The sequence below is a fragment of the Podarcis filfolensis genome, assembly GCF_964270895.1.
Source record: "Podarcis filfolensis genome assembly, chromosome: 10".
Lineage (NCBI taxonomy): Eukaryota > Metazoa > Chordata > Lepidosauria > Squamata > Lacertidae > Podarcis > Podarcis filfolensis.
The window spans coordinates 3,502,123-3,529,036 of record NC_139612.1 but is presented as its reverse complement, the minus strand read 5'-3'; the positions used below and the strand labels follow the sequence as shown (position 1 = coordinate 3,529,036).

The following is a 26,914-nucleotide window of genomic DNA, read 5'->3' as shown; positions in this document are numbered from 1 at the left end:
CACCAGAGCTGAAACACTCTGGTATATCTTCCCAACAGAAACTGGTCCTGTGAAAGCTGCACCCTAAACTGGTTCATATTCAAGCCTAGTCTCACAAATAAACTACACAGAGGATCCATAACGAGCCATGTGAATTTCTGTGGGAATAAACAACAAGCACCACAGATTCCAGATTCCAAAGAATATCAATTTTGCTTTTTTAACCACCATTTTCTAAACATTATGGCTGAAGGCCAGCTGGGAAGTTTATGTCCAAGACACACTGAATCTCAGCACCGAAAGAGAAGGATGAATGGAGCTGGGAACGGAACCATGTGCACCACATAGCACACTGCCCCTCTCAACAACAGACCAGTCAGAACAGCAAAAAGCAAATTACAAAGAAGAAAAAATACACAACTGTGCTGAATTTGTAAGACACATGCAGGTTATAAGACTCAGCTTGTCTAGTGCAGCATGTAAATGCTGCAAATAACTATCCACTGTAGAAATGAGGGCTGACAATAATCTGACCCATTATGGACACTGGCTCTTGAAACCTTACAAATTACAGGGGTCGTTTGGCCTTCACAATGAAACCTGCCTCCAAATTCAATGCACATATTCATGCAATCCAGACCTGCAAGAATCTGCATTCTGCAAGGAAACATGATGATCAAATTCTCAACATGTTTGTCTTTTATTCTCTAGGATTCACAATGACACCCCTAAAGAAGCAGCACAATCAAAACAAATGATTAAAAAAAATTTTAGCCTTGTTAAAGCAAGAAAGTGCATAAAAAGCACCCTGCTGGATCAGGCCAAAGGCCCAGCTAATCCAGCACTCTGTTGTCACAGCAGCCAACCAGAACCCCATGGGAAGGCATGAGAGAGTATTTGGTTTTCCCTCTTTGTCCTGTTGCTGACTCTTAACACTGAACCAACTCATAGCTACAGCTCCTGGTTTGCTGGAAGCCCGTGAGCCTGGGCTTCTAAACCAGGCATAGGCAAACTCGGCCCTCCAGATGTTTTGGGACTACAACTCCCATCATCTCTAGCTAACAGGACCAGTAGTCAGGGATGATGGGAATTGTAGTCTAAAAAACATCTGCAGGGCCGAGTTTGCCTATGCCTGTTCTAAACCATGGCTTAGCTCCCAGTAGGATGGCAGCAGCAAGAGTGGGAGGAGAAGCAAAGCGGCCACGATTTTCTAGCTGTGCACCATCATGTGTGCTTGGTTGCACCAGCCCTTAGCACTATGTGAATTTAAACCTGACTTCCGTTATACAAAATGTAGATTAAAGTAGCAGAGAAAGGTTACAAATGAAAAGGATATGGCGCTACAAAAGCAGGAATCAGTCATGAATTATCACCAGAGTCTAACCCTGTTTTGACGAATCCCTCCTAGACAAGCCAGTTAACAACTGCTGCTCAGTCAGAGAACTTACAAACTACTATGCAATTTAGCTGTAGTGATTAATTACTTAATGGTGGCTGAGCATTTTAAAGATACAGTGTGCCAGGCAGCTGGCAAATACCATTAGTCAATGGTGAGATGAGATGTCTTCTCTCCCCCGCTACTTTCCATGCACATGGAAGGCAGGAATCATAAACCAAGAGCTGTCCCCGCCCCTTCTTCTGCAGGAAAAGAAGTGGGAGATTTAGCAACAGAGCACACAATAATTGCCTTGCTGAGGAAGATGGTGCTGGTCATGGCCATGTGAAATTTATGGGATTAAGCATCCAAGGGAATAAAAATCCTCGCATTACCCAAATGGGTTTCTGCTTGCCAGCATAATCTTGTGTAAACACACAGAAATGGATTTGTCACGGCCAGAGAACAAACTGCTATCTTACAAAAAAAGGTTAAAAGGTAAAGGATCCCTGGACAGTTAAGTCCAGTCAAAGGCGACTATGAGGTGCGGCGCTCATGTCGCTTTACACAGCAATGAAGAGACATGACTTCCATCACTGTAAATGAAGCAGCTACTGAATGAAACAAATGGATATTATTTTTCAGAAGATAAAAGAAATGCTCAGAAGACAGCTCCATCAACATAGCTATTAGTAAATTGAACCTGCATGACCAAAGGCAGTAAAAATGTGCAGTACCAGAAACTGGGGATAAAGCCTGTGAGCCTCCCAAAGGCAGCTGGCTGGGCACACAAAATGCAAGATGAAACAAACCCTTAGCCTGATCTAGAAGGGCTCTTAATGGTGTGGTTTTGGGGGGTTAAAAACAAAGTCATGTGTGTGCTCCCTCATCACTCATAAGCAAAGACTTACAATGACCACTTTTATTTCCAAAATGGACATGCAAGAAGACACACAATAAACTTCTTGTTTGTACACATGAAACTGCTCTATACAATATTGTCTAACTATTTGCCCATCTAGGTCAGTATTATGTAAACTGGGTTAGCACTGACTCTCTGTGCTCACCTCCTGGGACTAAGGGCTCATCCACACTTGTCCTACCACATTCTCCTGGGAAAACCTTCTCTCTACCGCTCTCTACCATTGTCAGAGCAAATGACAATCGGGTGTTCTATGGATTGACTTTTTCTGATTCTCTCTCTCTCTCTCTCTCTCTCTCTCTCTCTCTCTCTCTCTGAGCGCCATCACATGCATGGAAGTACTGCCCATTGAGTCCAGTGAGGCTGAGGCAAGCTGGGCTTCTCCACTGTTAAAGTCTCCCTACAAATATATAAAACTGGAATGTAAGGGAGAAGCTTATGCTAGAACTCTCCTTACTGTTACCTATTTTTCTATATGCAGAGGTTTTATTTTTATTTTTAAAGGACAGGGATGTGTCTAATCATGCAATTGCCTTCCTATAATCTGAAATGATACAGACCAGGGACATTTCACCACACAATAAGCCACTTAGCAAGCAATACTCTAGATAAAGTGAGGCAGAGATACCACCATAAATATTACAACCAACAATTTAGCACACACACTAGATATAAAGGAACATGTCTTCCCTGCATCACGCATTACAGATTCTCAGAGGAAAACAAGGGTGGTATTCAACCAATGTTTACTCAGAGTAGACAGATGAAAATTAAAGAACATGTTTAAGACAGGCCTATTAATTTCAATAGGTCTACTCTGAGTAAAACACTGCTGAATATCAACCCATGTTCCTAGAAATATAGACAAGAGATTATTGTCTGACACTGAAACAACATTAAAGTAGCTGCAAGGTGAGCCTCTCTAGGAAGGACACTCCAGAAGTGAGGTGCCACCTGCTTTATCTCAGCTTTCAGGGGCATACTTTACATTAGCCAATCAAGATTAGCTGACTAGTGGATGGGATTGCACTCAGGCATAATCCATCTGTGAAAGTGAAGGGCAGACAGCATGCAGCCTCCAGATGTTGCCAAGCACAATCCCCAACTGCCCAGCCAGCATGACCAGCAGCCATGGTGTAAACCATGAATAGATGGGTGCATGGTGGAAAAAGTGTTATTTGTTTTAATTCAGTCTTAAATTGTGCTGTTTTGTAAGCCATTGCCTGAGAATACGTATACAGGCAACTCCCGTTTGCACACGTTCAAAGAACGCACAACTGTGCACACACGCATCACCATAACCTGGAAATAACTGAAAAGGGGGTGGGGCTGTCATGGTTTACACACACGGGGGGTCAGGAACACACACAACCCCCGCGCAAAACGGTTGTTGCCTGTACAGAGCTTTTAAAGTTATGTGCTATAATAGCAGAGTAGTCCATGCTAAATGGTGCACAATATGTGCACATTAAGCTCTTTTGTCCTACATCAATCTGAGGAGTGGGCTATGTGTCCTGTTTGCTCATTTACCACCAGAAGTCATCCCCCTGTGGGAGCTACTCAATTAAACAAAAAGGCAAACAAAACAGAGACATGTATCCGTTTGCAACTCTTGCTCAGGGGCAGCATCTCTCTGGGAACACAGAATACCCTCTTGAGGAGATGATGCCTAATGAAACAGGGATGTTGACCATTCATCACAGCTGATGATGAGCAGAGAAATACAAAGGAGAGGTGGAGATAATGGAACAAACTGCTCAAGGTGGAAGGGCAAGACAATGCTGATGTTCACCTGAACTGTAACTATGCAGCTGTTCAGGGCAAGCTGATCCACATATATAGTTTGATACCAAGCCCGGTGGTGGGAGGAAGCATGAAGGACAGAAATGTTGAAACCATTTGGGGCTGATTCATATATTATCACTGGAGTGTGGGAACCACTGCTAGGTGTTCAAGTTCTAAGCCACACTAGTAATATCTGTGCACAATGACAATGTGGACTGGGCAAATTGTGTGCTTTTGGAAGAAGTCACATTATTTATCTGCATCACGTGGTTCCTATTTCTAAAAGCTTACTGGCTGGATGCAAAAGAATGGCAGGAGGCACCAGAAGGCCCAGAGGAAGAAGGCTCAGAGCCCAGAGAGAAGTGGTGGGACAACAATGAGTGGTCACAGAGAGAAGAGAGAGAAGATTTGGAGGAGGAGGTGTTAGAAGCTGAAGAGGTAACAGGGTTTAGTGAGCACGGAGATGTCCAGAAGCAGAAGAAGTGAGGAATCAGGCTGGTAAAGAAGCCATGGTGCCCCTCCCCCGCCATCCTGTGACAAGTTCCCCAACCGTCTGATCTCCTAGGACTAGGAGTGGTATGAAGCAGAGAGAGCAAAGACAGGCGTGCCGGCGTAGTCTCAGATTGCTTGGGGGGGGGGACTCTGAGGAGAGGAGACTTAGGCAGTGTGGGGATGCAGGGACCTTCAGTCTCCACAACTGCCTCAGAGGGGCAAGACCTATTGAAACGTTCCTCTGCTCATTCATTTGGCTTTTTTTGTTGTTTTTGTTTGCAGGCGGAGGGAAGGAATAAGAGAGAGAGATGAAATGCAAGTATGTACAGAAAAGACAGTAAGTAATTATGAATGAATCATCTGCACCAGCCAACCGTACTATTTGGTTTAGAAAGTAATTATACCACAAGGCAAAAATTAAATACTTTGCAACCAGGCCTTGACCTTCTTCATACTACCTTGCATTCCTGGATTTGCCTGTTTTGTACTAGACTAAATAAGAAGATAATGGTAACTTGCAGTTTAGATTTGGTAGGCACTGGAGAATGTTTTGGGACATGCCAGACATGTTTTTAAAAGTGGCGGGCAGGGTTTACTTGGACAGAAATGGAAGCAGACGGCTGGCGTCTTTCATACTAATCAAAAAGTTGCCAAGCAGCTTTTAAACGGACCCCCAGGGAAAGCCGACAGGAGCTGGGCAGCATCCAGTTCAGAATGAACCATCCCTAGGAAACAAAAGTGAAAATGTTTTCTGCTCATCCAAATGAGAACAGGGTAGAACTATGCAATGAGTATACAGCAAGACATGATAGCCAGTAAGAGGGGCCAAATGGCTTCAGATAAAGGCAAGCGCCAGAGACATTCGGACAGGGACACTAAGAATCTTAATTTCACACAGAAGATTTCTGCTTTGCATTACCCTTGTGGTCCCTTCCAACTCTACAATTCTGTTATTCTGAGTGTTAATATACCAATGCTAAAGGTATTCAAGGCAAAGTGGTGAGAGTTGGTTAGCTTGGTTTTAACAGGAACACAAAGATCTAGTGGGCAGAAGAGAAACTTGACAGACTGGAGTGGAATATGCCCCTTCTTTAAGTTTCCAAATTCTATCCTTCTAGCCATACAAAGATCAAATGCAGTCAAACAGACCAAAGCAAGGACTGAAAAATGAGCAACCACTACATTTATTGTTTTTAAACGTCTTCAGTCTGATTTGCTATGTGGCAACAGGATAGTGCTCCAAGTTGTATTCTCCTCTGAATGACCTTCGTCAGAATGCTGGCATACAGACTGGGCACAAATGATCTAAACATGAGGAAATATTTCAACAATCCTTCTGGTTTTAGCAAGATAGATTTAAGCATATATTTAACTCACTCAGGGAAACAAGCAGACTCTTAAAACTGCATATCTTTGGCATGATCTTAGAAATAGTCCAGCATCAAAAGGGGAATTATGGCATTGTTGTATATATCCTAGAATTTGAAGAGGTCACTCAAAGCAGGACATGATATTAAAGTAGTATCAATGCCACCCACCAACTTACAGAAAGAACAAGAACAAGAAGGCACTATGTAGCAGAAACAGAGGTTTCTGACCTGGGGGGTGGGGAGTAAAATGGCCAAAGATTTAGTCTACAAACTCAGATGCTGCACCATTTAATTTTCGTGTCTGATTGAGGAGGAGTAGAACAGCCTGTAATTGGGCCATGAGGCATACTTGCAGGAAAAATGTTTTAAATAGCATGGGATGAAAATTAATGAATCTGGAAGCTCTGGCTGTGCCATTAGCCATCTGGAACAAATGCACATGTTTCTCAAGAAAGGTGTTGCTACCAACCAATTCTGCTGGTCCCAAATAATATAGGAAATGATACCAACTTTTACCGGAGCAACATTTGCTCATGGAAAAGAAATACTGATTCCAACAGCAAAATCACACTACAGTAGATGCCCCTTCTATGATAAGGCACGCACACATAAAAACAGTACTATTCCTTTATCTGTAGAGGGGGAGGGGAATGAGAGTAAGCACATTTTCTTACATAGACTGTTTAAAGTAAACAGGGTCATGCTAGAAGCGAAAGTAAGAATTGTTACCGTATTGGCCCAAATATAAGCCACTTTTTTCCCCAAATTCCGACCGTCAAAAGTTAAAGTGCAGCTTATATTTGCGACCTGATGCCACTGGCAAAGCAGCACAGCTCCCTGCCCCCCGGGAGCGCGGGGGAATAGTACCTGTAGTCAGGTATTGTCATTTTTCTTTCCCCCCCTTGAATTTTAAAGGTGCGGCTTATTTGCGGGTGCCACTTATATTCAGACCAATATGGTACATATCCTAGAAGAAATAATACAATGGAGTAAAATCCAATTAACATGGAAATGAGTGCTAAACTTCCTCTAGATTTGCAAAGTATAAACAATGGAAATTATCAGGTAAGAAAACATCAGAAAAATGTTATTTGAATGCAACCTAGCTCTCTTTCACCACCCTAAACTAGTCATGTATACAAGGTCCACACCGTTTGCCACAGGTAGGCAGGCAAAAAAAGGCAGTGCCCAGCGCTCCAGCCTTGTTAACAACACAGGCTGATTAATTCTGAGTCAGAATGAAGTGTGCTACTGCTGAAGCAACCACCATATCTTGTCATTCCTTAGGGATAAGTCTATCGAGTACCATCATCCTACAGACAGTAGCACTCAATTTGTGGTTTCAGGGTGTGAATTTAACAAGAGGAAATGACTCTATGAACTGTAACGGATATCGACTTGAACCGGACTTTGTATTATAGCTGCATTACCTGCAAAAGGTAGAAAAGGCAAAGGATCTCAGTGTCTGTTTCCAGTGAAAGAACTCAAATAGCTGGGGAAACCCAGCCAAATGGGCGGGGTATAGATGATAATAAAATTGTCAAAGGAATGAACAGGAACACAGCAAGCAAATCTATATTCAGGTGGTAAACTGAGAGAGAAGGCTTCAGTAACAGGGCTGTAATTCTTTAAAGCAGTACAGTACACTTATATTTTCCTTGCTGCATCAGACAAAGTGAGTACCTCGTCTAGCGTTCCACTGAATCTTTAGATAGTAACTTTGTGACTGAATTTGCAAGAATTTCACATGAACTATCCCAGGGCAGACAGCCATGACAGCTTCACTCCGTAGTATATCTCTAGTGAAACCGTCAGCACTCTTGAGTCTCTCTGCCTCTGGTGCCCAGTGCGCTGAGGGAGAAACAAACTAGCCAGGAGCTGGAGGCAAAGGGACTCAGTGGCGGTGGTTTCACCAGCGATATACTGCTGAGTGTTACCGCCATCGCACTCTGCCCCAGCAGAGGGAGAATCAAGCTGAATCGAAGAGCTTGTTCCTCCCTCCGCTTCTTTAAACTGCTTGGCTGAGGAGCCTGCTGCTGCCCTCGCCTCAGCCAAGCAGTTTTATGGAGCCCCAAACCCGCCACCTGCTTGCACGAGCCAGCCCAGTGGCAGGATGGGGGCTCTGTTAAAGTGCTCCCCCTCCCCAGCTGAGATAGCCCTGCCTCTGCTCCTGCTTGCACACAAGTAGGATCAGGGCTGCTCAGCTGGGGAGCGCGAAGTCTGCCCTTCCCAGCTGAGAGAGCCCTGACCCTGCCTGGCTGCCTTCTCCGGGAGGGTGAGCTGTGCCTTTCCTCCCAGAAAGACGGAGCCCACCCTCCCAGCGGAAGGCAGCCAGGCGGTGTAGGGGCTATTTGATGGTGCTGACGGGCCCAGCGCTCGCCAGCAGCCCCTCTCCGCAAGGCGTTTGCACCCTGCACCTTGCGGACTTCGCCCAGAAGGGTGGACAGCGTCATTCTTCCTGGGGTGAACAGCCCCGCACCAGAGGAAAGAGACAGTGCACCTGCACAGGCAAAGGCGAAGGCAGTCAAATGCACGGAGCCTGACAGGTTCCATACGCTTGGCTACTGCCACTTCGTCCATCTTTGGGGAGTGAGGGGAAAGCGGGCAAGGTCGCCAGTGAAGACAGAGGGAGCTTGGCCAAGGAGCCCCAAGGTCCTTGCTGCTCCACGCGAGCGGCAGGGGACTCAGGGCTGGCTCTGCTGGAGGCAGGAGCCTTTCCGCCCGCCCACCCGAACAGCAGGCTGGGGTCAGCTGTATTGGCCGCAGCTCGCAAGGTGCTGAGTGAAAGCACCTCAGCTCCCACAATGAGAGCAGTGGCAGTTCCACCCAGCATCTTGCCGGCTGGGGCCAATGCAGCTTTTTTCAACATTGCAGTATATCCCCAAACGGCAATGTTTGGCTGGTGATACACTTTGAAAACCCAACACTACCCAGCCCTACACATGACCAAGGCACCATTCTCATGACCTTTATAAAAATAGCTGTTGACATGATGCAGCAGTTGCGACTGTCCAATCTTGTTTATACAGAGTGAGCAAAACCACATCTTACTTAATAGATGTGGATTGAGCCAAGCTGGCAGTGAATCCTATTGGACCATAAATTAAATTGGACCATGAATCCAAAACATCCTATAAAGATGGCTGCATCAGGCCCACATCAAGCATTAGAGCAGGCATAGGCAAACTCGGCCCTCCAGATGTTTTGGAACTACAACTCCCATCATCCCTAGCTAACAGAAACAGTGGTCAGGGATGATGGGAAGTGTAGTCTCAAAACATCTGGAGGGCCGAGTTTGCCTGTGCCTGCATTAGAGTATGCCCTAAGGGAAGCTTCCCGTGTTACTATTTCAAGACACAGAGGCACTCCTTTCAGAATGATAAACATAAGTAACTAATCCAAGAGTGACATACGAACAGTAGAGTTGCATCAGACCACAGCATTCTGGTTATAGTTGCATGCTGCTTTGTAGAGTATTTTGTAAGAGCTGCATGCTGGAACTATGCCAAACTTCCTTCTTACTAATTAGGAGTACCTTCATTGCCACTGACTTTTTGCCACAGTTCAGAATTATTAGGAAATAAGGCTTTGGGGGTTTGTCCAGTGTCTAGAGCAGGGGTCAGCAACGTTTTTCAGCCATGGGCCGGTCCACCGTCCCTCAGACCATGTGGTGGGCCGGACTATATGGGGGGGGTGAACAAATTCCTATGCCCCACAAATAGCCCAGAGATGCATTTTAAATAGAAAGACACATTCTACTCATGTAAAAACACGCTGATTCCCGCACTGTCCGCGGGCTAGATTGAGAAGGCGATTGGGCCGCATCCGGCCCCCGGGCCTTAGGTTAGCTAGCCCTGCTCTAGAGCTTTATTTTCTCATTTCTATATAGAAAGGCCGTGAATCACTCCCACTTACAGCCAAACTGAAATCTCTGCAGAACCCAAGTTAAAAGGAATATGTTTTTAAGTTTAAGCACAACAAAGTTATGAAGGAATGGTTGGTTAAGGAAAAGTGGCTTTGAATATTCTCAGTTGCTGGATAAGGTTCTTCCACAATAAAAACAAACACTCCCACTCCTTCCTATGCATAGTAATCTCATGGTAGAACTATGCCAGCTTTTAGAACCTAAATCAACAACTACATTTTTTCTGATAAGCAAACAGCAGGACTGTGGTTGTATCCTGTGGCTGCCTACATACATGCAATGCCTGAGAGTATGAAGTGGGAAAGATCCAGATCAAACCTCTGCTTCAGAACTGCAATCACTAGGGAGCCTTAGGAAGGCAAGCCAAGGTTCTCTGGGCCCCAGGGCAGCAGATGGTGTTGATCCACATTACAGAGTTGTAAAGATGACAGAGATAAATGGGTATATGCTGAACATACATGAAGTGCTGTATGAACGCAAAGCACTGTCATAACAAACTTGTGTGCACCTATCTCCTGTTTCCACACAGGCTGGGCCTTTACCTATGGCTGCTGTGGGATTCTCAAAGCATGAGCTTTCACATCCTGAATATTTATCAAGGGGAACTGTGAGTAACAGAGCAATCCAGGGCTTCCACTGCTGCTTGAAAAGCTAAAACAAAAACAAGGGGGGGTAATTTTTGTTTAAGTGCTATTCTTCATTATCTAAATTATAGGACATTCCAGTGACATAAAAATACAACCAGCTCAACAGACTTACTTCTGAGTAGGCATGTATAGAATTGTGCTGCTAGCCTGAACACAACCCTCTGTCTTCTAAAAGATATGGGTGGCCAAAGCTGTGCTTCAGTCCTCACTGGCACAAGGATCTGAGCGGTGAGAGTATCTGACAGACAACTCAAGTTAGATTTGCCTTCCTTCCCTTCAAATAAAGCTATTCCAAGCACACAGTTGTGTGTGGCTGCTTGTAAAAGGATGCCCGTGAAAAAGGCTAGAAATACATTTTTAAAGACTGTCTGAATATAACCTTTTTCCAGAATCCATTTAAATGGATAATAATCTGCTGCTATCATTCTCTTCAGAAAGGCATGAGGTCAAGCTTGCGCATTCCTAGACTTGCAGGCTCTATCCAGTAATGGTAGTTGTAGGAGGCCAGATTTTTTGGCACATAAAGATGACAGAAGCAGGCTGCAACCCTAGTTCCTACAATTCCCATTCACCTCACAATCCACCGAGTCAAGAGAAACAAGGACTAGATGCAACGGGATTTGGAGGGGGAAGATTGAGGTTCAGAATTCTCACTCCATTGTGAAGCAAACAGGAAACACTGGGCACATCACTGCCTACGAGAAAAACCTCTCACAAGGTTTCGTGAGCACAATGGAACAATGATACAATGGAACACTCAGGTTAGAGCAGGGCATTGTCAGAAACTCAGATATATATGCTACTGTAATTGCCAAATAGCACCTTAAACCTGGATTGCAGTCGCCACAAAAGAATGTCTAGTCACCAATCCCCCCCCCCCCTGCAAGGGAAGTTGCTGTTGTTGTTCTTAGTCATTTCATTTCTATTCCACATTATATTTTAAAGAAAAAAATCTCAAAGTAGTTTACAACACATTAAAACATCAAATAAAACAATGCATTATAAATTCAAGCTTTTAAGAAAAATATTTCAAATACTTCTCCAAGTGACATTTTGCTTTCCCATATTTATTTACCTACTTAACTTATATAGATGCCCCATAGCAGAAGTACTCTAGGAAGCCAGTGGGGTGTAGTGGTTAGAGCGTCAGGCTAGGACTTGGGAGATCATGAAGTTCACTGGGTGACTTGGAGTCAGTCACAGCCTCTTAACCTCCCTCACAGGGTCATTGTAGGGATTAACTGAGAAGTCACGTGAACCATGCACTCCTTGCAGAAAAAGGTGGGAGATAAATGCACTCAACATTTTTCTTGCCATGAAGTTTGACTGCTTGTACAGGCTTTGAAATTCTACAGAAAGCTTCCTGTGGCCCCATGGCTACAGCTTGCCTATCCTTGGGGTACAGTGTGAAAGAAGTCTAAGGTTATGAGCCAAAGAATCATTAAGGCTAGCTCTTTGTACTTAAACTCCTTTTGAAATAAACAGGAGCTTCAAACACAGATTTTTACATGTCATGCAAGCCCAAGAATAAAGCAAGTATTTGGTGAACATCCCAAAGACATCTCAACATGAATCATATCCCAACATGAACACAGTTACATGCTGGGTGTGAATTCAGGAAAAGCAAGCCATGGAAGCTAAGTGGGTCCTAGGCATTTAGAGGCCATATGTTGCAAAGAACAAGGGAGATCTGTTGCATTCTTAAGAGGAATTATGGTGACAAACACAACAATGAACAAGATGTCCTTGGTCTGAGCCAGCAGCACTTACGCTCTTAAGGGAATCGCCAAGGAGACACCAGCTGACCACAAAAATCTAGGATTGTGGAGCTACCCCACCATATCGGCCATTAGGCACCAAGTGTGAACATAGCAAAGCAGGACATGGAAAGAGGATGAGCAAACACACAAATATATTTTGCAGACAGGAACTATGGGAGTGGCATGATGCATTATTTTTAAACACCAAAGGTCAGGAGAGATGCAACAGCGCTGTCAGATAAAAGGGCCTAAATTAGCTCTGTATGTCTCTTTAGCTCCTTTGAATAGCCATTAGATCACATCACTTCATCTTCCAGTCTAGCTGAGGTCAAGCCACATTTAATTCATGATTTTGTGGTTGCAGCAGAAGATGGTTGAAAAGCATTCCTTATTTCAATTCAAGGTATGTTTTTCTTCTTAAGGAAGTAACAAGCTTTTAATGTAGTAAGCAAATTGTTCCCCTAACCAAGTCTGTACTCTCAAAGGCAAGGAAAAACAAACAAAAAACAGGAAGACTACAAATAGCAGAATATTGGGAGGGAGGATTATATTCTAAGTTATAAAGGAAATATTTTCAAGTAATAAAGGAAACATCAAGGACTGTAGTTTCTATTTACTGTGGTCCAATGTGGATATTAAAGGAAAGCCACATGAACCCATTACTTTTAGACTATTTATAATGACTTACTGCTTGAACTTTTGACTAGTTTGATAGTTCCAATAAATCGTAAAGATGCTCAAAGAGAGTTCCTCGCGGGGGGGGGGGGGGGGGGAATCACCTAAATGGATTTCCTGAGAGGGCTGCACAAATACCAGTCTTGCTCTGCATCATGTTTTCTAGGGTGCACACTCCATTCACACAGGGAAATGAAGCAGACTAATAAGCCAGCCAGCATTTTGTGCGCGTTAACCATGCCCACAATAATCTATGCCCAAGAAGCCTCTGCCATGAAGCAAAAGGGCAGCAGCTCTGCAGCACAGCCCAGGCTGCTTCTTATTCCAGGTTCAGCCTTGCTCATCTCTATATATGACCGGCTTAAGACTCTGGAGAGCCATTGCCTGACATAAGACAATTCTGGCAGCTTCCTGTGCTCCCATCATAAAAATAGTTCCTCTACCGTAGATAGGTGTTGACGCTGACGGCAAAAGCAAGGAAGACCCACTGACTCTTGTCCAAACTGCACTGAAAGAGGAACAAATATCAGTTAAGCAGCAAGCCCATACATCTCTCCCAGCAAACAGTCTGTGCAATTAACAACCCAAAAACTATGACAAAAATGCAAGCAGGTGACAGCTTGCTGTGTTTGCAGACCAGAATGTTTCACCATCTGTGGTGAGGGGGGCGGGGGAATTTTTCAAGCCTGTGGGCAGCAGCTACTCTGAACGCAGGCAGCACAGCAGTACCAAGACAAATTCCCGCGTCCTTTTTTATTATATTTATATGCCTCCTTTCCTTCAAAGGGGTGTACGTGGCTCTCCCCTCCCCACTTTATCCTCCCCACAACCTTGTGAGATACAATAGGTTAGGCTGAAAGATTGAGCCTGGCCCAAGCTGACAAATTCACCTCCCTGACCGCCACACTGGCCTTCATGGGCTTTGCCATCTTACCTGCCCAAAATGCCTGCTATGTTTCTACCAACAATTTAACTGTAGGATCCATACTTAGCAGATTACTACCACTGGCTAAGTCATCAATATGAGAGAAACACAGCAGGAGAAAATACAGCATGGAGTTCAGAATGACTGCTTCAGTCCTCCAGATCTAAAACCATTGAGAAGCTTTGTAAATTTCTGCCTGACCGTTCTCTGATATTTTACCACTACATTTAGTTTTGTTCTTAGTTAAATAATCTGGCAACAACAACTACATTTTATATCCACCCTTCAACTTTCAAGTGAACAGGGTGGCCAACAGCAAAGCAAAGCTGACAGGTCAATATGAAATTATTTTCTATGAAATACAAGCAGAAATGCAAATACACATTATGTAACTCTTCTTATGCTTTAATAATAATAATAATAATAATAATAATAATAATAATAATAATAATTTATTAATACCCCACCCATCTGACTGGGTTTCCCCAGCCACTCTGGGCGGCTTCCAACAGTAGTCCATCAAACATTAAAAGCTTCCCTAAACAGGGCTGCCTTCAGATGTCTTCTAAAGGTCTGGTAGTTGTTGTTCTCTTTGTCATCTGGTGGGAGGGCGTTCCACAGGATGGGTACCACTACCAAGAAGGCCCGTGCTTGGTTCCCTGTAACTTGGCTTCTCGCAGTGAGGGAACCGCCAGAAGGCCCTCGGTGCTGGACCTCAGGGTCCGGGTAGAATGATGGGGGTGGAGACGCTCCTTCAGGTATACTGAAGAGCTGGTGGGACAAAGAGGTCTTCAGCTGCTGTTTGAAGACATGTAAGGGGGGGACAGACTGATCTTAATAAGGAGGGAGTTCCGGTTTCCAGTTCTGCGCAATGGCGGTGGCTCTCTCACGTTGGAGAGAGGCTCAGACAAAGGGGAAGAGAACGTTAAATCATTCCCTGAAACCTCTGAGGGTACAGGGGAGCAGGCTGACCTGCGGTCACCTCACTGACTCGCTCCCACATGGGTCAGCACGGGGGTGGACGGTGTTGAGTCTCTAGCACCTTCACCATGATGCAAACCCTCCTGACTGCCATCAAAAGCAGAGGTTCTCCTAATGATTGGCTGGTAATTGGCATTAAGTAAAGGAGATGTGGATACTAGAACTGTAGACTATCCAGCTGCATTGAAGTGAGGTTTGAAATCTGGAGAAGATTTTATTCTGTGTTGGTAGTGGTGGATGGAGGAGAGGGGGGCTCTCCGCTATGTTTTATATTATGGAAGTTCTTAAGTTTATGATTTGGCAACCCTCTCCAAATACAAGATTTAAAGAGATACATAGTAAACCATCCTCACTTGTAACTTTGATATTTAAAAGAAGACTTAAAGCAGTGTGGGTGGGGAGCCTGGCTGTTTCGATGGATGTCGTTGGAGACTAGAGCTTATTCCTCCCCCTCCTTAAAAAAGGAGACAATGGACTTGAACATAAGTTGTATCTCAACCTCTCGTTAATAGGAATGACATTGGCCAAAGGTGCTGCTAGCAGAGGGACTCAAAAGCAGTGGTGGTTTCACCAGCGATATATTGCTAAGTGAAACCGCCATCCCACTCTGCATAACCAGGTTGAAATTTGGAAAAATCAATAAAAATAATTGACACACTTAATAAGGATGAAGTTCCAATAGGACATCACCATTTAGGAGGCCCCATCCTGTGTGGCAGTAACACACAAAGGGCCTTGTCCTGTAGATCTTAAATCACTGGTTTCCTGGTACTGAGGAAGGCATTCTTCCTTCAGGTACTTGGGTCTTAAGCCATACACACACAGAGCCACACATGCATATTTACATGCACTTGCAGATGCAGACATTATCAGCATTTCCAGCTGTAATTGGCAAGCCAGGGAAAAGCAGGCTTTCGGCACTCCTAGCCACTGAAGCCACATGGACACTACGGAATCCTGGCTACACCCATGAGCAGCAGTACTGCCACTACAAAGAAGTACAAGCCTCTTTCGTCTTCAAACTGTAGGTCATGATATATAATGGGCAGAGTGCTGAACTGGGACCAGAAAGAAATAGGTTCAAAAAACCATATAGCCAAGAAGCTTACTAAGCAAGTTTTGCTCACACTAGAAAACACTACGAAAGCTTTCATAAGCTGCACAGAAGAAATACAAAAGCAGTAAAAATAAATATAGCCAGGATTGCCGCTCTAAGCATACATTAATCTCCACACATACACACAAAAGAAAAACATATTCTAGAAATAATGAGTTCAATGTCACAAGCTACATTTTTCATTAACTTCTCTGCTTAGCTGAAGTCCTCTTAAAAAATTTACATTAATAAAAAATATTTTGCATAAACATTTCTACCAAGTAAATTAAATCAATTTGCTTTAAGGAAATGCGGTATGTATTTGTTGAAGACCAGCCCCCCTTTCACCAGAAGGTCTCATAGCAACATACATACAATAGTTAACATGGAAAGGACAGAGGAATCAAGTTCTTAATGCATTTATCAGGATTAATATACACTCACATTCATATGAATTAAACAGGTGCTCATAACAAGACAAACAAAGCCTACATATATGAAAATCTAAAATGAGAATCAAAATTTCACAGGGAGTCTTCAAACATTATAATTCACGCATATCTTTAAAATGTTTTGTGTTTATACCCCCCCACACACACTCACACAAAATAAAAAATACAAAGTGCAAATGACATTTAACAAATCATTTGTGGGATTGGCTGTGGTACCCAGTCAAAGGCGCCAGCGTTTCCTGCTGTGTAATGTGTGAAACGGCCCTACAATGGCCATTTAAACAGTGAAAATGGGGACACAGGGAAAAGAGAAAATAATTGGAGTCAGAATTTTAAATTAGAGGAGAAACAATGCAAATTTAACTCCAGAATCAAAACCTGAAATGTTCCCAAGGGCCGTTTCTCTCAATATATATGAGAGAAGAAGAGAAAGCCTGCACTGCTTTGGTTGCTAGCTACAACCTACTCACTCGTCTTGCAATAATCCCACAGACTTCAAATAGACTGCTTTGGAGAAAGCAGTTAGTGGATGGCAGCCAAAAACAACGCTACTGCAGTTATTTTGGAATATTTACCCTACACTGTGAGGCAAGCTATGTGGGTTAAGCCCGTTTTTATTTGTTCTAAAAGGTAAACACTTACTAAAAATAAAAAACTTAAACAGGAATGAAGGGCAATAACTATTCAAAATCTAAGTTGCTTAGGACACAACCTCCGTCCATCCACAAAGGAGCTGCTACTTTTCTATGGAGTTGCCAAAAGCGGCTGACATTGTTTAGCTACCAGAAGAACAAAATGGAATCACTGTGTAACACAGCATCCCATGCCAAGTAACATCTGTATACACCATCAGGGATTCCCTATAAAAGACATCTTGTTTGGACTACATTATCCTTTCACATTTTATCATGATTCATCCTACTGTTAATTCAAACAGAAAGTTTATGATCATCAAACAGAGCTGTCTCTCCGCTCTCACTACTACCATACAGTACACAAAGGAAATGTTTGCAGTGAGAAAAATAGACATCTATGCAGGTGACAGGCTTTACTTAGGACTATTTCGCTCCTATCCTATTTGCACATAAAGAAACAGATACCTGGAAGAAGAGGAGCATGGTTATATTAGCCCAAGATTATTATGGGTGAAAACAGATACCATTTTGTACGCCCATCATCTGGAATGCTATGCCAAGCACTAACAATGCAGTTGCTTTGGGTTTTGACATTATTTTGAAAATGGTTTTTGGAGATAGGTTAGATGAAAAGAAATTTAATGGATACATGTGTGGTGAGAATTCCACTGCGCCCTTGTTTAAAAAAAAATCATCTGCTCTGTGACAAGACCACATGATTCAGCTCCACAAGGTCACAGGTTCTCTTCCCACCCTTTTCCTGTTAAACTGCAAACAAACATGATAAGACAGGGCTCAAGAGCCACAGAATTTTATTCAGCAACTGATCTCTATGAACTATTGCTCAGTGAGCTTTAAAAGTTTAGCTGACGCACTGTGAAGTAATTGCAAGCAACCAGCCAGAGCAATTCCCTAAAGCCTAAAAGGCTAAATTAACTGAAGGATTCCTGTGAAGCATCCCAGTGTCTCTAGGCTGCTTCTTGTTGTATAAGCCTGGCCTCGTGATCCTGGCTGCTAGCAGATGGCCCCCAAAACTTCTCCAGCATCACGCTCTCAATTAAACAGTGTCACTAGTTATATTTACAAGCCAGTTTCCAGTGGTGGTGGGGGGGGGGATCTGTCAAATCCTCTCTTAAGGTTGATGCCCCTTGACAGAATCATTATAGATGGTTTGCTTATTCCAATTTCTGCGTGCCCTTGTAACTTACTACACGAAACTTGCTTGATGTTTTTATTTACACAGTGGTCAGCTCATAGCATATATCTGCAGGCTTCTCTTACAAGTCAATGCAAGCCAAAGTCAATGCAAGCCAAACAACAGTTTAATGTGAATGTGCAAGCTGCTCAAATGTTCTCTGCTCCTCCCCCACTCCAAGAACCAAGCTTATTACAAACCATGAGTGGTAACTAAGATTTGTTCTTGGCTCACAGCTAATGGCTTGTTTGGAGAGACACGAGCCCAGGTTCAGACATTATGACAAACCAGAATATGGCTTGTTTCCTGGCAACAGCAGGACAGGTGGAGCTGCTGAGCAAGACAGCATTGCAGCAGCAGTCTGTGCAATGAGTTAAACCAAAGTTTGCTTTTAGCTATGGTTTAATGTGATGTGCAAACGCATCCAGCACGTAAGAGACTATTCTCTTTCAGATCTCATCTCTACAATGATCACACTTAGGAGGAAACCCCCTTCTCTCAACTGCACATCTGTACTATGGGGATTAACATTGACCTACCTTGCAGAGTTGTTGTGAGGATAACTGAGATAAGGTACTGATGACCAACAATGGTGCAGATTCATTTAATAGCACAGATATTGTAGCCCCATTGTCTCAGTCAATTATCTCAAACCAAACTGACTTTGATTCAGACAAAAATATTTATTAGTGGCCAGATGCACAATGTCAGATGTTTGAAAATGCATGTGCTACGAAAAGCAAAGGACAGCACCTGCATTTAGAAATCATTCAGTTGCACGTGCAATTTTTGCCCACGGGTCCTAAACACAAGGATACCCAAGGCACTCCGTGGAATTTCAGGGGTATCCAAGACAATGGAGCAAAAAACGCTCTGGGTAAAAAGGACAGGCTTCAAACCTCTGAAACACACTGAAGCAGGGATGAGGAACCCATGGTGGTGCTCCAGAAGTTGCTGGACTCCCTTAGAATCATAGAATCATAGAGTTGGAAGAGACCACAAAGGCCATCGAGTCCAACCCCAGAACTGGACACAGTACTCCAGGTGAGGTCTGACCAGAGCAGAATACAGTGGCACTATTACTTCCCTTGATCTAGATGCTATACTCCTATTGATGCAGCCCAGAATTGCATTGGCTTTTTTAGCTGCCGCGTCACACTGTTGGCTCATGTCAAGTTTGTGCTCAACCAAGACTCCTAGATCCTTTTTACATGTACTGCTCTCAAGCCAGGTGTCACCCATCTTGTATTTGTGCGTCTCATTTTTTTTGCCCAAGTGCAATACTTTACATTTCTCCCTGTTAAAATTCATCTTGTTTGTTTTGGCCCAAGCTAGTATAGCAAGTGCTCAGGGATAATGGTAGCTGTAGTCCAACAACATCTGGAGAGCCACAGGTTCCCCAATCCCACCTAAAGTGTCAATCCACTAAAAGATTAACAAGATACACACCTCTTTATTTCTTTACATAACTTAAGTTCAGCACAAGTTCCAACTACAAATTACAGTAAATCAAGACTGACATTACCCAAGATGAATAGCTTCCAACCACTTAGGCCAGTGTTTCCCAAACTTGGGTCTCCAGCTGTTTTTGGACTACAACTCCCATCATCCCTAGCTAGCAGAACCGGTGGTCAGGAATGATGGGAACTGTATTCCAAAAACAGCTGGAGACCCAAGTTTGGGAAACACTGACTTAGGCAAAGACATTATAATATATAGTAGGAGTGTGGTTCTTTCTCTGCCCTTCACTCTTAATAGCATAGGTAACATGGTAACTTGGTTAGCTAGGGCTTTTCCCAGACTATTTGCAAAGCTATATGATAAAGATGCAAAGTCTTCTGCCCTGCTTTTCAAGCTGTAAACATGTCCAAAAGACAAAGGCGTGTGTGCAGACTGGCAAATCAAGCATATGTGCTTTGGGGAACTTGCAGGCAAAGCTACTGTAAATACCATGCTTTGGGCTACCGATTCATGCTGTTGAACTTCCATTTAGTATTGCATTGCATTTGCACTGTTCATTAACAACCTCCACCCATAAAATCATTTAAAAAAAACAAAAAACAACAACAACTGAACAAATACTGCCCTCAAGTAGAACTGTGCTACCCAAACGAAGGACTGGAATTTCCTGTGAGTAAATGAAGGCAAACTGTCGCTCAAGTGGATTTTCCTCCAGTTATGGTCTATTTCACAGCTGCTGTAATGCCCAACAGCTGAAATGTTTAAATCTGCTTTTTATATTAGCAGCACTCAGTCAGAGTTGTTTTGAGACACCCGCGTGAGTGGTTTGCTCTCAAGGGGATCTCATCACAATAAAAGTAATTGCAAGAATCTTTCTTATTTCTACACCAGGCAAGCAGTTTCAAGCTAACCATAATTGCCTTTCATTTCAACCCGTCTCAGCTTTAAAGGAATAACTCAGAATTAGATCTGTTGTACAAATTAAACACTACTCGCATGCTGGGAACTGTTTGGACAGGAATAATACAATCAGCCTGAAGCAAAACTGGCAGGATCGTATATGCACTCCAAGGCATAAAAGGAGAGTTTGAAGGTCCAGCTTTGCTCAGAACAGCAGTCTATCGGGGTAAGTGACCAACAGTCCTTCTTTGACTATTCAAACACACTTTTTCATACAAAAAAAAGAAAAAGAAAATTGTTTGCAAAAGTGAATGTTTTCAGGACTGGGAAAAAACAGTAAAGCATATGTAAGTCTGTACAAATGAAGCTGTTTCAAATACGGTTGTATTTCTAAACTACAATTATAGACTTTGTTATACTCTTATTTTAAAAGGCACAATACATGTCCATATATATTGGGTGGTATTCAACTAAGTTTTACTCAGAGTAGCCCCAGTTAAATTAAACAGCATGACTAAGCTAGGCCCATTGATTTCAGTAAGTCTCCTCTGAGTAAAACTTAGTTGAATACTACCCACTATGTTCTGCTGTGGTCATCTTGAGAACTATGCTGCATCAAGTATTTATGGTCTGCATAACAAATAAACAGAGCTGAAAATATGGGGCTAAAGTACATAGGACAAGATTCTTAATTTATTGCATACCCATTTTCTGGGGTTCACAATGTCTCTTGCTATATTCATCACGCAACAGTCCTACCCACCCCTGGATCTTCTCTCCTGACATGGAAGCCCATAGCTGCATTGCATGCCTGAGTCACTCTAAGGGCTTCTGAAGTACCAAGAGACAAGCATATATTTGCCCCAGCCCTCTTCAAGCACAGATGTGGCGAGGGATCATTCCAGCAGTTGCACTACCACTCCCAGCCCCAACTATACTTAAGAAGAGAACAGAGATGATTCTTTTCTGTGCTGTGCTGCTTTCTGAGCTGCCACAAGCAGGGCCAGCCCAGGACATTTTGGCATTTGAGGCAAACCACAAAATGGTGCATGCACACCCCAGACAGGGAAGAAGGAGAGGGTGAAGCTCTACATCAGGAACAAGGAGCAGAATGAAAATCTACACACAATGAGTTCCTTGGAGCAGTGTTAGAAACTGGGATGGGAAAGCCAGGAGCCATGTGGCTCCTGGGACCTAGGTTGTGGGCACCAAAACAAAAAAAAAAATTTGCTTCCCCGCTACCAGACCAAGCAGCCCCGTAGCAAAAAAATAAATAAAAAATGCTGCTGGGTGAATTGGGGGTCTGAACTCTACCCCACCAAGCACCTGATTCACAAGGCAGCACAACAGCAAAAATAAAAAAAATTCCTGCCAGGTGATTCACGGGGTCTGCAGGGTAGCAAAATAGTTGATTTGCTTGGCAGCAGCAAAAAACAAATACGAGTCTTTAGCTGCTGCACTACTGGGTAAATCATCTGTTTTGCAGGGTAGCGTGGTAGCAAAAGACAAGTCTGCCCTGCCCAGTGCTACCAGGCACTGAATCACATGGCCAGGGAGGTAGAGATGAGGGTGCCAAAGGCAGCACCTGGACATCTCCATCCAGTTGCAAAAGGCTGATTGCCAATCACAAAATGCAACTGGTGCCGGCTAATTTTGAACCGTGCCTTGGAGGCCGGACTTGCTGCCCTCTGTCTACTGCCACCCAAGGCAGTCACCTCACCTTGCCTCATGGAAGGGCTGGCCCTGGCCCCAAGCCCCTTGAAAGTGCAGAGGTTTGTTCCTGACCCAGCACCACATTTCAGTTGTTCCTCTCGACCCTTTGCTAAAATCATGAGGCAGGTTTGCTTTTCCGAATAAAAATATTTTTTAAGCATTCGTCTCACAACAATCCCCACAGAAGAGTGAAAAGCAATTGAGTTATCTCCGTTGAACGAAGCTACTTAAAGTAAGGGGTTTACAAAACCATTCTTGGAAATAGAAGCCAATTGTATTATCTCTTATCTTGAGGATAAGCCCAGGGCAAAATCACATTGCAAGACAACTAGGGCAAAATCCATTTATGCTACTGGCTATGAGACAGTGAACACATGCCTGCTATTCGTTATTACAGCAATATCTAAACTGCAAAAATTGCAACACTTTTTAACATCTTTGTACTTACAGGACCCAAAGAAAGAAGAAAGATTTTAGTAGTTTGTTTTAATGCAAAGCATTCACACATGAAAATGTGTGAGTGAGAGGTAGACAGAAATACATTAAGAGAAGAAGAAATGTTGTGAGCGTCAGCAGACCTTTTCAGTCCTATTCCCCTCATAAGGCTTGACTGGAGTTGGTCAGAGCTAGGCTGCCATTGTCTGCTCCAAAAAATGGGTCCTGTTCTTCCACAGCTTCCAATGCAGCCATGAATACAGTCATGCAGATTCTTCCATCCCAGCATTACAACAGGACAGGCAGCATCACAAAACAAAGGATGCCTATGAATACCCATCCTAAAGGTATTTTCTTGAATCACCTTTAGTTTTCAGTGGAGCCTAACAGCAAAGTAATTCAACTGTAAGCCACCTTCTCAAATAGTCTCATCAGAATGTTTAAGGCCCAGCATATACCTCTGAATATACAAGACTGGAAGAATCATAGCTGTCAACTTACAGATTTGAAAATAAGGGACCAGCAGCCTTGAAAATAAGGGACCAGCAACCAAAATAAGGGACCTGCAGCCTCACCTGTTCCAGGCACTCCAGTCTTCCTGTACTCCTGCAGTCTGGTCAAACTCATGCTGGTAGCTTCGAGAACACTGTCCAGCCAACTTTGTAACCAGAGGTTCAACTGAATAAAATCTGAATCACATGCACCACAAGGCCTATGCAGCCTCAACTTAAGATGGCTCCCCAGCCTGGCTTTGCACTGCAAAGTTTGCAGCAGCACGTGCAACAAAATGGCGTCCAGCATTCAAAAAACCCCTCCGCTTGCATTAACTAGCCACACACAAGGCATGCAAGCTCCACCCCCCAGTCGTTCTTAGACTTCTTATTGGGTGAGCAACACAGCCAAGCAACACAGTTGGAGCCTCCCTCCTCCCTGGCCAGCAGGGAGGGAGGGAGAGGAGCTGCTTCCTTTGAAATCTAAGGGACATCATTTAAGGGACATTTAAGGGACATCCATCAATAAGGGACAGCAGCGGGACATGGCGCTGGAATAAGGGACTGTCCCTTCAAATAAGGGACACTTGACAGCTATGGGAAGAATACTGCCAATGATGACTGCTGGTCTTTCACATCACAGAACTTGGGTGTACATTTTGACCTGTTTCTGTAAACCAGCTGATCCTAAGTGGTCCCCTCCATATTAACGTTTGAAGCTGCCTTTTACCAAGTTGGAAGATTAGTCCATTCAACCTAGTAATGTCAGCTATAACTGGGAGCAGCTCTCCACAACCGTAAGCAAAGATATTTCCCAATCATGCTATCAGACATCCTTGCAACTGTAAAAAGGCCTGGGATGGATCCTCAGGCCTTCTGTGTACAAAAGCTAAGCATTCCCCCACCGCCAGTGTGGTATAACGGTCAGTGTGTCAAATGCCCACTGAGCCAAGTTCACTGGGTGACCTTTGGCCAGCCACTGTCTAAGTTCATCATATTTCACAACGCTGTTTCAAGGATAAAATGCGGAGGCAAGAACCATGTACACCAGGCACCCCCAACCTGCAGCCCTCCAGATGTTTTGGCCTACAACTCCCATGATCCCTAGCTAACAGTATCAGTGGTCAGGGATGAGGGGAATTGCAGTCCAAAACATCTGGAGGGCTGAAGGTTGTGGATGCCTGATGTACACCTTTCTTGCGTTCCCTGGAGAAACGGGGGGCCTCCTTGAAGTAAGTATTGTAGAGGCAGAACCATACAACCATCTGCATTTCAAACCAACATATTTAACTTTAATTTCTTTCTACACAAAACCTTATAAAGATTCTCCTGTTAAAAATCTGAGACATCTTCATAGTGCTGTTCTACTTAGCTGGGAACCACATAGTGAGACATTTAACCTCATTCAGCTATGTACTGTAAACCAGTATCAAGTGGCCAAAACACACTGGTATTTAACTAGCACTAGCATTTAACAGTGGTACCTTGGGTTATAGACGCTTCAGGTTACAGACTCCGCTAACCCAGAAATAGTACCTCGGGTTAAGAACTTTGCTTCAGGATGAGAACAGAAATCGTGCTCTGGCGGCACGGCAGCAGCAGGGGGCCCCATTAGCTAAAGTGGTGCTTCAGGTTAAGAACAGTTTCAGGTTAAGAACGGACCTCCAGAACGGATTAAGCACTTAACCCAAGGTACCACTGTAATCATGTTCGGCATGTCTACACCAATGCTGCACTGGTGCTTATTATTATTAACATATACATTATGAAACCATGAGCTGCATTTCCAAACTCTCAAGGACAGATGCCAAGGAGCCATAACTTTGTGGCACATGTCCATAACATTTGGACTTTGCACACTGTTAACACCAGTTGTAGCCCTGACTAACTGGTCCATAAAGCATGGAGCATGCCCCTGGCTTTCTGGGCAATCAGATCACATATTCCACTTCACAGGATGATTTGCCAAGTATCACAGGATTTTATTAAATACAGACAAACCTTTTGCATGAACAGAGAAGAGATAAGGCATATAGCTGTGATCTGTTTTACATGAAGCATGTCTTTTCAGGACAGTTAACCTCATAGCTCCTGTTTCCCTTGGACAATTATCAGAAATGTTACTTGAAATCTGAAGCACTTTGGCATCCATTCTTTTCCAATCAACAGCCAAAGAAACAAATGGAACATCTGGGAAGCTACAAGTGTGAGAAAAAGACTATATGCCCACAGAGGAACAATGCACAGCACAAGACAACCACAAAATTCATCTGGATGGCAAGACTCATTTATGGAAAATTCCAACACAGAGACACAAAATAGAACATGACAGCAGCTATGATCACTTTTTCCCTTACAATTTGGAAAAAGAAATATAATTTAGACAGCCACCCTCCCTCGACTGAGACAAAACCAAAAAATACCAGTCAGCTTGCTCATCTGGGTAAGAACGAAGAGGCAACTTCACAACATCACAAGGAGTTTTCACAGCTGAATTCCCTTTGCAGGGTATGTCATTAAACTAGTCAAATGGGCCTGCGCTGGAAAAGTATCGGAAGAAAGAGGACTGTGAACATTATCAGCAGCGTAGATGGGAAAAAACACACACGTCCACCACCATCCAATCTTCAAATTAGAGGTAACCTGCTGGCGAACACAGTTCAACATGGTAAGGCAACTGGGTGAAATTTCAACCAATTCTAGTAATTTCAACCAATTCTAATTACACACAAACAAAAGCCATGATACTACTGTAGATTTTCACTCTCAACGACATAAATGGATATTTGTTTGTTTTCATTTTATTCTCACAAACCCCCTGTGAGGCAGGTCGGGCTGAAAGAGAGGCTGGTGGAAGACTGTCCCGGGGGGGGCGGAATTTTGAACCCTAGCTCAACTCCAACACTCTCTGAATGCATCATGCGGATGTCATAAACATGATGTGAATTCTGGTGCATCATCCAAGCACTGTTTCCACATCAATTAAGTGTTTAGGGCTGCAATCCTACATTTGTGTGGGAGAAATGCCCACTCAATAACACTGGCACTTACTTCCAAGTAAACATGCATGTACATGACTCTAATTTATAAAGTCCCAACGAACTTAATAAAAATGGGGGGGGGGGGGACTTCTACTTTATTTATTTCAGCTCCACTTCTAATCTAGCCACAGGCTTCTCACAAGGCTAATTGGCTGGACAGTAATCCTCCGTTTAAGCACCCATTAATATGGGTTAATACTTATTCTGCTCATTACATTAGGAAGCAGGTATTGTTTATGAAGGACTGTGAAGATGAGTGTTGACAAATGAGGCCTCTAGTTCACAAATGGTTTTTTCCCCAGTTGCTTATATATATTCAAATTGTTTCAGATCATTCTATTCGTTATGATTCTATGTAAAAGTGTTCACAGTGAATTTTACCATTGTACAGTAGGCTAGCGTCTGCACACACCAACACTTCCCTCTCTATCCTCCATCCAGGCAAGCAAAGGGCATTATCAGAGTTCAAGATCACATTCCAAACAGGCAAAAACACTCAAGGAGTACAAAGCAAGGCTGGAGAAAGGTGTGCCCCCAGAAAGTCCCAACAGCCAAACAGAGAGGCCGGGAGGGCTGTACTTGGCTAGGAAGGAGAGGGCTGCGGTGATGGGAAAGCCAGTGTGGTGCAAACACATGGGCAAAGCCAGCTGAGTTTCCCG

At 43.6% G+C, this 26,914-nt stretch overlaps 2 protein-coding genes across 34 annotated transcripts in view; one reads left to right on the top strand and one right to left on the bottom strand.

Annotated features, from left to right (window-relative positions):
- LOC310744243 (uncharacterized protein) overlaps positions 1-7,419 on the top strand; it is a 40,489-nt gene extending 33,070 nt beyond the window's left edge. The window contains exons 3-4 of the mRNA XM_083575403.1: positions 4,836-4,890; positions 7,211-7,419. Of these exons, the coding sequence (XP_083431529.1) occupies positions 4,836-4,890; positions 7,211-7,216 (61 nt within the window). The 3' untranslated portion in view covers positions 7,217-7,419. The remainder of the gene's footprint in view (positions 1-4,835; positions 4,891-7,210) is intronic.
- Positions 1-26,914, bottom strand: part of PPFIBP1 (PPFIA binding protein 1) — a 116,673-nt gene that overhangs the window by 79,960 nt on the left and 9,799 nt on the right. The gene's annotated exons all lie outside the window — the stretch shown is intronic.